Genomic DNA, 16,278 nt, shown 5'->3' with positions numbered 1-16,278 from the left:
GATTCCTCCAGTAATTCCTCTAAAGTATCCTCCAGGAATTCCTATAGGGATCCTCCAGGGTTTCTTCCAGAGATTCCTCCAGAATTTCGTTCAGGCATTCCTACAGCTATTCTTCCAGGGATTCCTCCAGGGATTCACCGTCGGATTCTTCCAGGAATTCCTTCAGGTATTCTTCCAGGGATTCCTATATCTATTTCTCCAGAGATTCCTCCAGGGATTCTTCCAGGAATTCCTCCAGGAATCCTTCCTCGGAAATCCTTCAGAGATTTTTCTAGGAAATCCTTCAGAGATTACTCTAGGAATTTCTTCAGTGATTCTCCTAGAGACTCCTCGTCGGATTCTTCCAGGAATTCCTTCAGAGATACCTCGAGGTATTTCTCCACGAATTCCCTCATTTTTTCAGGGATTCCTTCAGAAATCCTGAAAGAATTCCTGGTAGAATATATGGAGAAATTACTGGAAGATTTTCTGGAGGAATACATTGAGGAAAATTTAAATGTATTCCCAAAAGATTCCCAGGAGGATTTTTTTTATAATTGCTCCACAAGTTCTTCCGAAATGAGGAGATTCTGCCTAGTATTTTTCATGATTTTTTTTCAAAAGATTCTCTTGGTCATTTGTGGAAAAGCTGTTTGGGACTTTTTCCAGGGATCCTCGAGAAAATCCTCTGATGTCCAAGATTTCTTCCATAAGGAATTTTTCTAAGGATTCTTAGATAATGTTTCTAGGTAAGTTTTTCAAATGGAGGATAACGTGCCTCTGAAACCGGCCTTCTGAAGGATTCCCCCAGGTGTTTTTCTAAGGACTTTTGCACAAATTCTCTTAACCTTCCGTAACTCGCGCGGTTGACTACCTGCGTCAGCACCACACCAATGCTGAGTACAAAAAACGAGATTTTTTCAACGTGTTGTACAAAATACAACAGCGCGATCGCTCGAGGGTTAACGGTTTCTTTTTTTTTAATTTATTGAACGGGAATTCTTTTAACAACATTGCATGTCAAGCATCTACAGGAGTTCACAGATGATATTCGAGAGAAGTTTATGTAAGATTTCCTGAAACAACGCTCGGCAGGATTGCCAGAAGAATTGCTGTAAAAATAATCAGAACCACTTACGAAAGAACTTAAAGATGAACTTCAGGAAGAACTCTTCATGGTACATTTGAAGTATCCCTCGGTGGACCATCTGGAAGAATTCCCGGAGAAAGTGTCTGGGAGAATTCTCTGGAGAATTTCCGAAATAGTTCACGGAAAAAAATCTTAACAATCTCTGAACAACTTTTGATATAATTTGTGGCTGAACCCATAGATACTTCTTGCAGAATTTCCCGAAAATCTTCTGGAAGAATTCTAGAATAACCTTCTTCTTTAGAAGAAATTTTTGAAAAAAACTCTCAGTGGAGCATTGAGAAGAATCGGAACGGTCACATAACATAAGTGGAACTCCATAGTCAGATCGAAAGTGGTATTATTTTTCCAGTACTCGAAACTGTTATATCTTTTTTAAAGGGATCGAACCGTCATTTGTTTTGGTAAACAAAAAACATCTGATCCAACCAGTATTCCAGTTTTGGCAAAGAATACAGGAACGAAGATTGGCATCTGAGACATGCACAAATCTAGCTGTTGGAAATCCACTTATTCATTTTGTCATAAATTCATTGAAATCTTCGAAATAACGCATCCACGTTTCAAATATCGATCTCCCTTTATATTTAGGCAAGAACACGTATTTTTGACTTGAGTTTGCAATGTTTCATCACAATTTATGCCCTGCTTTAAACCTCCACGTGCTGTCAGTTTAGATCTTTGGGATCTTTGTTTTACTTCACAGCAATGAAAAAAGGTATACGTGCTGGAAAGTGGTATGGCAATAATGTTATAACGCATTTGAAATTTCGATGCCCTGTATACCATTGTACGAAATTGAAAAGGCATCAACTTTTTGATCCAGAGTTCCACTTATGTTATGTGGTACGGTACATAGTTGATTATGGAGAGTGTTTAGCGCACCCCAAGAAGCACACAAGTCATAAAGAAGTGCCCTGCGGTACTTCAGTAGATCGGAGAGTATGCGGATGCTCCCAACGAAGTTAACACTTAACAGATCAGCATTTCAACGGCTGGCTCGCAGGGCTGGACACTAGTCCTGTCCACTTTTTAAAAGTGTTCTCTGAGTCTCAAGTCCACCCACATATTTTGATAGGCATCCAAAAAGAATTAACTGGTCAAAATTCCAGCCAAACCCATTGAAATTAAGAGGTGCATCAAATCAATTTTATGTTTTTCGACCATTTTCGTGCTTTAAAAAAGCATAACAACGCTAAAAATGTAAAAAAAATCTTTTTCCACAAAATATAGGTACAAAATATAGGTCTGCTACAAGTTCTCTGAACAACATATGTTAATAAAGTTAAAGGAAACATATGTAATTATAATATTTGAGGGGGTTAGAAGCAAACGGTTGTAAGTGACAAAAACCCACTTTCGAGTAAATGAGGTTTAAAGCTTTTCACCAAATTTTATCCCATACAAATGTATAACCATAGTACGTCACAATACTCGGTTTGTGGCTGCCGATCACTCTCCATCTTCGGTCGTGCCCAATGCTCGCTAGGTCACGCTCCACCTGATCCGCCCATCGTGCTCTCTGCGCTCCACGCCTTCTTATGCCAATCGGATCAGCAGCAAACGCTAGCTTTGCAAGGTTGTTGTTCGGCAACGTGCCAATTGTGGTTATTTGCTTCTTTGACATCAAGGCTGTAGGAATTAGGCAAAACATATCAAAATTCGAGAACGCCAAATGCGTCTTAAAACTAGCTTGGGAGCAATCATGCTTCAATATTGATGACCAGAATGCTTGTTTGTTAACACTAGGGGTAGCCAAGGCAAATAACAAAGAAGCAAAGCTACTACGTTCAGTCCAATTTCGCGCCACTGCGTGATTGCCTTCGGAAAGCTAGTTCTTGGGACGTATTTGACTTTCTCAAATTTTAATAATGTTTACTCAAATTCAACAACATTGCCCCCCTTGCTATGCCAATGCTCAGTAGTTTGATTAAAATTTATACAGCAACTCCTTCCACAAACCTTTCGGCATATTCTTTGTAAATTCCATCGGCCTTTCCTTTTTAATTTTCTCAGACGGTTCCTTTGAACAATTCCTTTGCAATTGCTGAAGACATTTTCAAGGGAATTCACAGAGGAACGACGATTTCCAAATGAATAGCCTAAGCAGTCTGAAAATGGAAACATAACTTTTTTTTAACGAATTTTCATAGAATATTTCCATTAAAACTTCCGAATTTATGTTGCCGAAGGAATTTCCATAAGAATTACCAAAAGAATTCCTGAAGTGATTTCCGAAAAAAGATTCCAATGGAGTTGTTGATAGAAATATCAGAAGGGATTTCCGCAAGATTACACAAAACATTTCTGGAGGACCTCTCAAAGAAAATGTCGCAGACATTTCAGAAGGGATTCCCAAAAGAATTGCTCAAATGATTTTCCAATGACATTACCGGAGACATTCCGGAAGGAATGTCTGAAGTATTCCTCAAAGGAATTACTGAAGAAATAATCATAGAAATTGCCGACGAAAATTCTAAAGCTATTTGCCGAAAGAGTTCTGAAACAAAAAAAAAAAACAAATTAAAAGAATTTTCAGATAAGAATTCAAAAATATTTGCAGAGAAATTTTCAAATGCTTATGAATTTTTTCAAGAAAATTTCAAATCCAGTTCTGAAAGAATTACCGAAAAAATTGCAGAAAATTCCAAAAATATTACTGAAGACTTTATGATGGAACTGCCTTGAGGAAGAATTTCGTAAATTTTTTCTGCAAGGAAATTAAAAAAAAAATATCAATTTTTTTAAAGAAATTGCCAACGGCATTCTGTAACGCATTTATGAAGGAATTTCCTAAGGAATTACAGAAAAAATGCTCATGGAATCATTGAGCATTGTTACCACAGAGATCTGCAAAACGACATTGAGAAATCATTCACCTAAGAAAGGCATTCATGAAAGAATTCTAAACGGAATTGTTACAGAGATTGCTGGATGAATTACAAAATATGAAATTGCCAAAATATTCATGGGGGGTATGGTTAGCAAAGCCTTTTTCATACAAATTTTAAAATTTTTGTATGGACAAAGTCTACGAAAAGGGAGAGTGGGTCTGAGGTTCGGAAAAAAACTTCTTGAACAATTCCTGGAGACATCTAAAAGAATTTGTTGGAAAAATGTTCGGAAGAAAAGAGTGGCCAAAGGAATTTATTAAAGAAGTTTTAAGGGAAACTTTCGACAAAAAAAAAATGCGGAGGAGCTTTTGCAAACTTTTGACTTATTTGTGAAAGATTTTTTTAAACTCCTGGTGGAAAATCTGGGTTAATTATCAGATTGATGAATTCTCGCAGGAACATCTGTAAGAATTTTCGGAGGAACTTCTGGACGAATTTTCTGAAAAAAAATTTCAGAAAATTTCCGAGGAGGAAAGGGGTGTAGGGTATCCCAGAACTACAATTAGAAGAACACCTCAAGAAACTTGAAGAAGAAATTTCAAAGAGTTTTCAGGATGAGGAATTTCTAGAATAAGTGCTCGATGAATTTTTTGGATGGATTTGCAAAGAAAATTTGAAACAAATCCTGGAAAAACTTTTTTAGGAATATTTTAGTTATTCAATGGAAGAATTCTCTAAGAATTTTTGGGATTAACTGCGAATGTATTTTTTGGAAGAACTCTGCAGAACTGGAAGACCTCTCGGAGGAATTTACAGAGAAAATTTTGGAAGAGTTTCTGAAAGAATGTTTAAAGGAATTGTCATATAAATTTTAAGCTGAATTTTTAAAATTTCTAGAGGAGCTTCATGAAGAATTCCCGTACGAACTTTTGGATGAGTTTTTGAAGAAAACTTTCGAAATTGAAAGATTTTCTGATAGGCTCAGTGTACCAGTTATGGATATAGTACCTCAAATTCGCCATAGTTGATTTTCCACCTTTGAAGATGTAAATCCAAAAGAAAAAAAACGTGAACAACAGATCACGTTCGCAAATGATGTTTGCAATCATTCAAACTTCACAATTTGTTCAAATTATGATAGAAATAAATAATTTTCCTTAACTTTTTGGCTTCCTTGCACCCTATTTCGCCATAGTGTACCAGTTATGGCTAATCCCATAAGGAATGCATGTAAATAGTGCGAAGTGGAACACAATTTATCAAATGTGTCCATAACTAGTACAGGGTTCCTATCATTGGCACACGCCGTAATAAATACTAAAAGTAGTTTTGGCTCCGTTTCCATATTTTTCCTGTAAAGTATGTTCTGATTTTCAAAAAAATAATCATTTAACTTGGACTTTTATCTCAAAGACTGCACATATGTTTTTCAAATTTTGGACACCTCCTAAAAAATTAAAATTGCGAAAACTGTGGGAAAATATTCAATTTTTTCTCTTATTTTTGCGCAAATATATTCTTTTCCAGAGTGCTCATGATATAGGAAAATTATTTGTATCAAGAAAAATGTCCTCCGCAGTTTAAGGTAATTCTTAAAAATGAAAAAAAAGGCCATTTTTCGAGGAACTCTTTTTTTATGCGTCTTCAAATGTCGATTACGCAAATAAAAAATACATAAAGTTGAAAATTTGCATTATTTTCGATTGGGTGTGTATTTGAATCTATGGAAGAGGTAGTTTTACCAGAGAACGGAATTTTATAACCTCTTACGGTATTTAAAACAGAACGTCGAAGTTCGACCGAAAAGTAGGTGTTTTTTGGGATAGACCATATTCTTAATGTTGGAGGTTTTTTTTTATCCAAAATAAGAATTTTGAAAGTCGGTTTTGAGTGATATGTTATGTGTACATAACTGCTAGTAATAATCTTTTTTTTCCAGATTGTTCCCCGTACAAATTTTTTTCGCCACAAATGTTTGAAACGTTAAAAAAAATAAAAAAAAATGCAGTTTGTACAGATTGTTATTTTGTGTGGTATACTCATAGAACCATATTTCCAATAATACTAAACATTTTCCAAATTTCTTCAAGCTGTTCTAAACTAAACTATATTGTGAAGATTTCATAGAAGAACCGGAATGAAAAGACTAACCGTGCGTCCAGATAGAGCATTTTGGATGTTTATAGTTAATTTCCGATACAGTCCTTATTGACGCAATAAAGTTTGAGCTCTTGAAACGTGTGCATTGAGGATAATGGCAAATCCCAAGCCCCCACCTATTGGTTCTCTGTGCAAATTGGCTAGATCAGGTCAATCACGGAGTAGCAACTACATACGAAATGTACGGTCACCAATGCACGCAGAAAAAAAAACATGGTAAAATCAAAAATATTCAGGTAAACTCAAATAAATTGTCAATTTGTTCTGGCAACAAAAATAAAACTGTTTGGAGCAAATCGAACGTCACATTTGAAGCAAATTCAATCCATTTTTTGAAACAAACATACATCTTCTGACAGGTTAGGTATGTTAGAAACAAATGTAAAACTTTTTGTTTTTTGTGGCAGGTCGGCCCTACGGAAATATTTGTTTTCCAATTAAGTTTACAAAGTCATTTTCTTCTCTAGGAAAACCCACTTCCCGCGTGGCACTTTCAATGCCAGCATCATGTAGATAACATACGCTCTCGATATCAATGGGATTTCGTGGAAACTTTTGGTGAAACTTGACTTTTTTGCAAGAGGAAATCTTGTTTGGCGCTGCAGCTGGAACTTGAGAGTTTTGTTTATGTTCTCGACGGCGGAACGGGGGGCTCTTCAATGGGTATTGTAGAAATCAATATGTAATTGAGTTAGTTTTATAGAATTAATATTTTAGTTTTAAAAATTTTATCAGTTTACCGAATAAACATGAATATTTTTGTTTCAAACGAACGAAATTTGTCTCCGTGTGCTCATGCTCATTCAAATATTTTGATATCGTTTTTATCAGACATTCGTCTTTGGTGAAAAAGTACGACCAGCATCCATGTGACAATGCCTCGTTCCGTGACCCCGCTCTTGGTACTTGTGGCTCTGAGTAGGTCTCTATAAATTTGCCTATGCGTACGAAAATGTTTCCATTTCACTTGAACACGGAACGTTAGCTTCTCCTTGTCCAAATATTTCAAATTAGGGAAGTGGAACCATCTCGGCAGGGGTCCTATTTTGGGACTTTTCTGCTATAACTCAGCCAATTGACACAATTTTTGGAACGCGTTGAGATACGTATAGTATCTAGCCGTGTACAAAATGTCAAGTCATTTGATTTGGAATTGACTGAGTTTATAGCGAAGAGTGCCCAAAATACCAGCCGCTGCCTTAGTGGTTCGCTACCCTATTCAGATCTGTTTTGTTAAGGTGAGCCAAATAAAACTCTTGAGAAATGTACTTTTGGGTAAGTTCTTCTGTTCTGGAGTAAACCAAGTAAAGCATCATGTTGATCTCGGCAGGTGATTTATCAATTCGAAACGACGTTGAGCGTTTGAAAGTTCAGACCTATCATCATATAAGAAAAAAGCATTCTTCTTCTTAGTCAAGCAACTTCCAAATCACTTGAAATTTTCGATTGTCTGTGTGAAGCCGTTCTGTTGTAAAATAGAGTTGGAATCAACTCCACTCAATTCTCCTCTATGCGAACGTCGGAACGTATAAAAAATGTACCGTTCACGTTGTTAACATTGTTATCATTACATTTTCCATAGCCCCCGATGTCGATCGCTTGCCCAAGTCCTAGTGAACATTCACAAGACGTCCGATACTCCTCCGGCCAGTATTGTCATGTTTTTCACGCGTAGAGGTGGCAAAATTCTAAGCGCCACGCTAACGATGACGATCAACGCATTGCAAGGTAATTAGCTCGCCTACAACAACTAAAGGAGGGGGTTCTCCTGATGTACTGTTTCGCTGATGTAGCTGTTAGTAGGGCTGATCGGAGCCCACGCACGTATATTGCGGCAGGTGTGGCGGTGGCTAGGAGAGTGTATGAATAAAACTTGAATCAAACGTTCCGCTTGATTGTGACTGCTGCCTAACAGCCGACCAGCTGCATTGCAGTACAGCAATATCTACATAGGGAACAATGAGTAAGATATAAAAATAAATGGATTTTATTTTGAGAAAAAAGCTGATCTGGGGCAACATTATTGAAACGGTGAACCACCTATATTATCGATAACGAAAACTTACATTACGGAGATTTGGATGTGAAACTTTGTGAAAAATTGTGACAACGGTGTGACGCTTACGCCACTATAACGTCAGCGGATAGAATCACCAAAGGAATCACTACGTTGCAACGCTACGGGTTGGCTGATGGATATTATGCCTCTCAAGAAAAATCAGAATTTGGCGATTATCTGCCTAAGGCTTCTGATATAAGCGCGACAGTCACTAATTATAACAGCGTCACCAGATTTAAAAGTATATAATTCCATTATATGGGATTTGACAGCAAGAACTCTCATTCCACTGAGCCACTCTTGCCGTTCGTCACAAATACATTCAAAAGCATCTGTCACTTCGCGAAACCCACGTGCTTTTGTTTTTGGCGGGAACACTTTTTCTTTTGTTTTGCCTTGCGACTGTCATGCGGCGGTATGCCTTGCGAGCGTACGACCGCCGCAGGACTCTAATAAAAAATAAGCGCGACAATATGCTGAGCCGGAGATTATCTCTGAGATTAAGAATGAATGTCGTTTTCTCACTTGAGAACTGTCTGAGATTTGTTTGTTTAGTTTTTTTATTAGGTAGGTATGTCGTGAAGAGAGTAGGATGCTTGATGAGTTCATTGATTTGATTTGCTTATGAGCATTGCGAAAAATCAACAAGATAGATTTGTGGAAAGTGATTATAATCGCAATTTGACGAAATGTTAACGGTAAACTTGTAGTATTATCATCAGCGGTGTACTAGAATATCATAAGGGAAAGGGTTTCTAAACGCTAGTTAAAGGGGATAGGAAGAATCGCCTCTTTTCAAAAAATGGTCAACTAGCTGTAGAAAATCTCAAATTTTCAATGTAAGTTTATCAACTATTTGGGAAAAATCTGACTGCTAGCATAGCATAGCATAGCATAGCATGAATACTTGCACAAATCTTGGATGGAGTTGCAAAGTTGAATATTTCCATTAACATTGCTGATGTCGCTACTATCTACAATGTCATAGATTCACTTAGCTTCACACACCTGGCCAAGTCCTTGCGAGCATTTATAAATCCCTTCATCAACTTAAAAAGAGCCCAGAACTGAAGCATCTTCCAATAGATGAAAGGATGTTGAAAATAGCGAATCTTCAACTTATATGCAGTTATAAAGTAAATATACTGAAGTAAAATTATTTATAAATAAATAATATTGGAAAGATCTCAACAATTGTTGTGGGGTTTTTGTGGTTCAATGCCGATTATCTAATTGTCTTGATTAATGTTGTTTTCTGTAAAGAATAACACAATACTCAGCAAAGCACAACACAATACTGAACACTAAACACCCGCGCATCTATTGTTTTGATTTTCACTCGAGACAATAGCGAACTCGATCGATTATCATTTGGGAAAAATCTGACTGCTCTATATAAAATTCGATAGGTTCTAGAAAAAGGCTAGCTTTGAACTGTTATATCTCCGGATTCAGTGAACCGAATGCAATAATTTTTTTACGAATGTAATGAGCTTCGATAAACCTTCGACTTAACTTGACATAATGTATTTATAAGAAAGAAATTGTGGTGATTCATTTATTTTATTTTATAAGTTTCTAATCGGTCTATTTTTAGTTTATTAATTAATTTATTATCGGATATTTTGCTACTTCTTTTAAAACATGTTTATGGTCAAGTCAATTGGAGGGAATTTAAATGGACAATCATTTCTAATCCCTTTTCGTTATTTCATTTTGGCGAATTCTCAGGACAAGGACTGTAAAACATGTAAAGCCAGTTTTGTTGTTTTAAAGGGTTTCATAACAACATTATCAGTGAACAAATCAGTTTCATTTTTCTGTAGCCAATGCAACGGACCTATGGGTCACTGAATCCAACCGTGCTCATCTGGTATCTCGTTTTCCTTCAGTGAAACATCGCTGACTTACTAATTTTCCACCCTCAGTCCCTATCATTCATAAATACCAACTACATCCGGTCGAAACCCTCGCCTCGTGGTGACCTTCGGCTCGAGGTTCTCCCCCAACACTACCAAATGTGATTAAATTTTCTCCTTCTGCGACCTTACCATAACTTTGGCTGTAGTAGTAGAGAGCAGTAGTAACTGTAGACCGTGCTATCGTGGTTTGCCAAATTTTGCAACCATCCAGCCGTGAGCCGTAAATTTTTGACAAACATCATTATCATAAACACGGCGGTCGGTGTGGTACCGGGCTCACCACCAAGCATATAAGGGGTTGTCCATAAACCACGTGGTCATAAGGGGGGGGGGGGGGGGGTTCGGCCAATGACCATTTTGTATGGACAAACAAAAAATTTTGTATGGACTGATGACCACACGGGGGGGGGGGGGGGGGGGGGGTTGAAAAGTCCCAAAAAAATGACCACGTGGTTTATGGACAGCCCCTAAGCCACAGTCAGCCAGCCAACCAGTCAACCAACCAGCAAGCCAGCAGCCTTCCGTGTAGGGGAAAGTGGGGCAATATGCCATTTTTCAAACTTTCATCGTTTTCAATGATATATAGCCTCATTTGTTAGGCTTTCAAAGTAGTAACAGCAACTAGACAATATTTGCTCGATGCTTCAGCAAAAATATTCACTAAATTATTGCATTTTCATCGATTTTTAGCGATTTCAAAAACTGGTTCGTAAAACGGAAGTGGTGCAAAAAGGCCGCCTGCCATGGGGTAAGATGCCACTTCATGAAAACATTCAAAAATTACGTCCATCAATTTTCTGGCATTTTTGACTCACTTTCATTCCTCTGTAGCGTTTTTTCATATACTCAATACATGGAGTGTCACCCCTTTCCCCGCCAAACGATGGTCGTCATATTTGAATGACCCCTAACATGGATAGCGTAGACATCAACAACCATGCGTCTCCATGGGTGCCTCAATCTCCTTGGAAACACTTGGCTGGTAATACAATCACCCAAAAACCTTAATTGCAAGCACGAAAAACCGGAAGTTGCCAATTTTCATTGGGAAATCAAAAGATTCTCCGTGGGTTTGGCGGCCTAGCTTCTAGAAGAATGATTAATGCAAACATATCTTGACACCATTCACCTACATCAATGATCATGTCCCATTCAGGAATGATTTTATGAGTTGGGCCATTTTACCCCATCTTGGCATTTTGGGCCCTGTTCCCCTACTGATGCCGGAGAGCTTTCTCTGCGCTGCTGGGACGCCTTCGGAAAAACGCGCTCATTGTTACTTACTGCACTGCACCGTAATCAGCTCAACTTCAACTGTGTTCTCTGGGTGCGGGGGGTCGTCGTCGACGACGACGACAACGAAAGTGTATCTCACCCCTCCCGCGGCCGCGCCCCCGCCGTTTGCCACAGAGTACTCCAAGTGTGCACAATTTGTGCCAAAAATTAGCATAAATTAGTTCAGCGCCACCGCAACACAGGACGGTAGCTAACGGCGGCAGGCGTGCGGACTTATTTGATAATTGTGTTAGCTCTTTTCTCCCTCGCAGGGGGTGCCGTCTTGTTGCCGTTTTTTCAATATTGCCGGTGCTAGTTATCCAGTGAGGGATACGGTTACCAAGGGTTCTACAATTGAAAACGGACAACCGAACACCAACCAGCTGTAACGCGTAGGGATCAAAGGATCAGTGTAACTCAAGGGTTAAGTTGAAGAAGAAAGTGTTTGGATGTTTGTGGCGGGTAAGGTAGTGTAGAGACGTGAGTGCCGAACAGCAAAAAGAATGAATCAACCAAATCGAATGCTGACGTTACCTTTGGAGTGCACCAGTACCGAGAGGATCCGAAATGGGAGTCATTACCAAAACGATTTCAATTGTGTTCTCCATGTAAGTATATGTTCTGCTACAACTGAGAATTTCACGATTGACAAACGTCATCTATTGATTTTTAATAACTCGATACTTCTTCCGTGGATCCTGAGCCACTCGCCTGCAAGCCACATAGACAACAAGAGCTATTTCATTCTCCTGAACTTGAGCTTGAGCTTGATTGACCGCCCGCAGTTGCTACTCCAGTATCGCCAGATCAGCTACACTCACACAAGGAACCAATAAGATAGCTGCATGGGACTAAAGGTCCCATTAGACATGACAAATATTTGGCCAAACAAGCCCAACAAATGACCAACACAACGTGAATCATAGCAACCTTGGATGAATGTCGGGCTTCAATGGTCCACTGCACGAATTTATTCTGGCCTGCTTACTCTCACGCGAAATTTGACGTTTGAGCGGTGTCGGCACCGCTCAAACGTCAAATTTCGCGTGAGAGTAAGCAGGCCAGCATTAAATTCGTGCAGTGGACCATGAAAAATATTTGTCACTAGCTGACCCGGCAAACCTTGTATTGCCTATTTTAATTGATGCTGCACTACAATACTTTTTTCCAATGTTTTTTTTTATTTTCTTAACTTGTTTTACATATGAACATAGCCACCAAGATCACAAATTGAACCATTCAAAAACCTTGTTGATCATTATATTCATGTATTAGTTGCATAGCTTCAAAGAGTATGTAAACAAATTTATATATACATTGGAAGGTCGCCTCCAGAGGCACGTTCCCTTTAGTACATTTGTCCCCTTCCGTTTTCATAATCCAATATTCTGGATTAAGTAGAAGTTTCTACTTCTTTTAAACATGCTTCTTACCTGAGAAACACATAGTTCGTGTTTTATTATTATTTTTTTTTATTTTTGGTTGATTTTTTATTTGAAGGACAATTTTTTCATAACAGTGCAAAAGAACAGCCAATTTTAAAAGAAGGAAAAACTCAGATGAAGAATGCTGTTTGGTGGTTTGGTTGTTAACCAACTCTTTATTAATGTTATTGAAAGGGACAAATCGACCATAGAGTTAACAGTTCAACTGCCATAAACTACACAACAGTGCCACTCAAAGGAAAAAAATCGATAAAAATAAGGAAACATTTAGGTATGTCGTGAATTTTAGCAGCTATAAACAAAATGTTATATTGGGACTTGAAAGAACAGCCTATTTCTAAAAGAAGGAAAAATCTCTGATGGAGTGAGCATTATAAGCAGCAGGAAGTACAACCTGTGTGACAAAGAGAGTATGGTGATCATTCTGCCTGTGGATTCAATAAATATTCGGCCTGATGTTCATTCTGGCTATTCTTCATTCAGCTCCCAGGGGAAGGAGGGGTCCCAGACCCTCAACTTTTGAAACGTTCCTTGCCTTCAAAACCCTCCACATCCTGCTCCACATGCCAAATTTTGTTTTATTTGCTTGATTAATTTTTCAGTTATAAGTCATGTTTTATCTGTATGTGAGCCTTTAAATTTACCCTCAACCATAGAAACATTTCTGGTCTTTACAAACCTCCACATTTTTGACAATGAAGAAGTTCAAACTTCTATCGGTATTTACATGCTTATTACCTGGGCAACTCTTATTTTGTGTTCATTTGTCTGAATAAATTTTATCTATTGTCGATTTTTTTTTCTTCATAACAGTGTAATGCGAAATAAACATTCCTTGCCTTCAAAACCATTCACATGCCAAATTATGTTTTATTTGTTTGATTAATTTTTGAGTTATGAGTCATGTTACTCATTACTTATTTTTAAAAGAAGGAAAAATCTCATATCAACTATTTAGCAGTGCAACTTGAAAGAACAGCCTATTACTAAAAGAAGGAAAAATCTCAGATGGATTGAGCAGTATAAGCAGCAGGAAGTACAACCTGGTTCAATTGCCATTCTACCTAATGTTTATTCGGACTTTTGTGCATTCGGTTGTATGACGTTCGGCTACTTTTTCTGTTTTAATAGACCCCTAGTCTTGCGAGATAAAAAGGGGTTACACACGACTTTTGAAACATGTCTTGCCTTCAAAACCCGCTACATTCATAGTTTTGTTCCATTTGCTTGATTAATTTTCTATCTATGCAGAAGTTTCTGTTTTATTTGTATTCCAAAAAAAGAGATCTCACACTAACATAGAAACATCCCTTGCCTTGCTATTAGCTTGATTTATTCTAATAATATTTAGTAATGTTTTGATTCGTTTGTATATGAGCTTTTCCTTCCAAAGAGGGGTGGGTCTGAAGCCATCATAAAAACATTTCTTGCTCTCTTGAATCTCCATATTCCAAATCAGGTTCCATTTGTTTAATCATATAAACATTTTTTGCTTTCTAATATATTCGTACTTCATATTTGGTTCCATTTGATTGATTGATTCTCAAGTTATGCAGAATCGTTCGTTTTATTTGTATTGCAGCCCACTTTTTCAGAGAGTGGAGTGATCTCATGTTTGTAATAATGATTTCTGTAACAATAATCTCATGCCATAATAGTCCTGCTCAACGACGTAGGTTGAACTTGCTCGAAGTTGCTGCATCCTACTCTCACCCGTTTGTTGACTAATGGGTAAGAGCAAGATGCAGCAACTTTGAGCAAGTTCAACCTGCGTCGTTGAACAGGACTAATTTCTTCAAAGTTTAATCCTTGGTTTAATCTTTTGTCTGATTTGCACCAATTTCTAAAGGAGTTTGAAAATAGTTATAAAAGCTCACAAACGTACATAAGAAAACCCCTCATGTCGTACCTCTACAATTTGATTAAACGATAATTTTTTTCCATTGCTCTTTGAATTGGGTTTTTAAATTAAGAAAAATGTATCAATTTTTTGATTTTATACGAAAGAGCACCTTTTTCTGAGCCACTATGATTTTTTGCAGATTTTTAGAACATTATTATTTTACCTAAAATCAATTTCAAAAAGATTTTTCAAAATCACCTTTTGACAGCTGGGTAACTGTTTGACAGCTCCACCCAGTACAAAATGCGACGAGGGATGATTCGACAAATCGCTCCCATACAAACTTCAATTTGATTTTTAAACAGGTTCCCGGGCACCAAAATTGATGAAAATTTGGATTTCGGCTCAGTTTGGCATGCAGATTCAGAATATGGAATTATCTCAACAACGTTAAAGAAGCCAATTGCCTACGATATCCTACCAGAAGTTTCTGCATGAGTATTGCGAGGGAAATCCCCTTCAAGAATTCTACAGGATTTTTTTTTCTTAGATTGTTAGCAGGACGAACCCTTCAAGGAACTCTTGTCACTTTCACGATTGATCTACCGTCTGGCACCATGCGCCTGCTGGTCTTCAGCTTCTTCTATTTACCAATTGATGCACCCGATCCATTCCCGGTAATCGCTGTGACAAAGCCGAATAGTTAGCGATTCATACCCCAAGCACACTTCCGATATTGACATGCGTATGCAATAAAATGTTTAAGGTAATTAATTCCTTCTGATTCCTTCACTGTTAACCCATTCAAAAAACGGCTTAGGACCCGTGAGTAGGAAAAATCCTTTTGTGCCTACCCCGGAAGCAGCCATTGGCTAGGCCATCAATTAGTGATGTTCCCTTCTGGGTTGGCGCGGCCGATATCATGGGGGGGGGGGGTGGTGGTATGGGTTTGGTTAGTCTTTCCGTTTCTTTCACAGACAAATATTTTCAGAAAGGTCTCCCAAAAATCATGTTCAAAGTTTATTTGGCTTATTATCTTTTGAATGAAACTTTGATTTTTTATTTGGAATGCAACTCGGCGGAGATATGGGATTTTAAAAATTACATTCTTTTGAGGAAGTGACCCTACATTTTTAATCTTGAATGACCTTATACATCGGATTTCTATGTCTTTGTTGAAATGCCTCAACATTTTAGAGTTTTTCTCGTTCAGGAATACGTAATCCGTGGATGAATTGTGAACTCTCGGTTGGTGAATGCCAGTGCGTCCCATTATCGTCGGACTTGTCCTTGCGGGCTAATATATACCTGTGCTATGATCGCCTGTATCCTGCTGGGCCGAAGAATATGCTGACCATCATCATTGCGAACGTACTCCTATTTCGGGAATAAGATTGTTATTCTTACGATTGATTGAATTTCAAGCGCATCGTTTACCTCAACCTCACCGTACGCTCTTAGACCGAAGTGGAAAAATATTGACTGCTTGGACAATTAATTATGTTGAATCTCCCCCAGAGATAATCGGATTCCTAGGCCAAAAAAGCCTTGCTCGAGCACTTACACTGTTTACACTTTTTTTTTGAACGCTCATTAGTACTTCCCGGAAAT

At 38.0% G+C, this 16,278-nt stretch overlaps 1 protein-coding gene and 1 long non-coding RNA gene across 4 annotated transcripts in view; one reads left to right on the top strand and one right to left on the bottom strand.

The window, feature by feature from the left end:
• The window catches only part of LOC134285199 (uncharacterized), a 203,453-nt gene that overhangs the window by 42,478 nt on the left and 144,697 nt on the right, over positions 1 to 16,278 (bottom strand). The gene's annotated exons all lie outside the window — the stretch shown is intronic.
• LOC109422805 (E3 ubiquitin-protein ligase HECW2-like) overlaps positions 1 to 16,278 on the top strand; it is a 123,447-nt gene that overhangs the window by 66,686 nt on the left and 40,483 nt on the right. For 2 of the 3 annotated variants that reach the window (XM_062845514.1, XM_062845513.1), the window contains exon 2: positions 11,634 to 11,987. The exons of the other annotated variant lie outside the window; for it this stretch is intronic. In XM_062845514.1, coding sequence (XP_062701498.1) covers positions 11,947 to 11,987 — 41 coding nt within the window. In that variant the 5' untranslated portion in view covers positions 11,634 to 11,946. The remainder of the gene's footprint in view (positions 1 to 11,633; positions 11,988 to 16,278) is intronic. 3 annotated transcript variants of the gene reach the window in all.

The sequence above is a fragment of the Aedes albopictus genome, chromosome 1, assembly GCF_035046485.1.
Source record: "Aedes albopictus strain Foshan chromosome 1, AalbF5, whole genome shotgun sequence".
NCBI lineage: Eukaryota > Metazoa > Arthropoda > Insecta > Diptera > Culicidae > Aedes > Aedes albopictus.
Note: the sequence above shows the minus strand (reverse complement) of the source record. Positions and strands in the feature narration are given on the sequence as shown.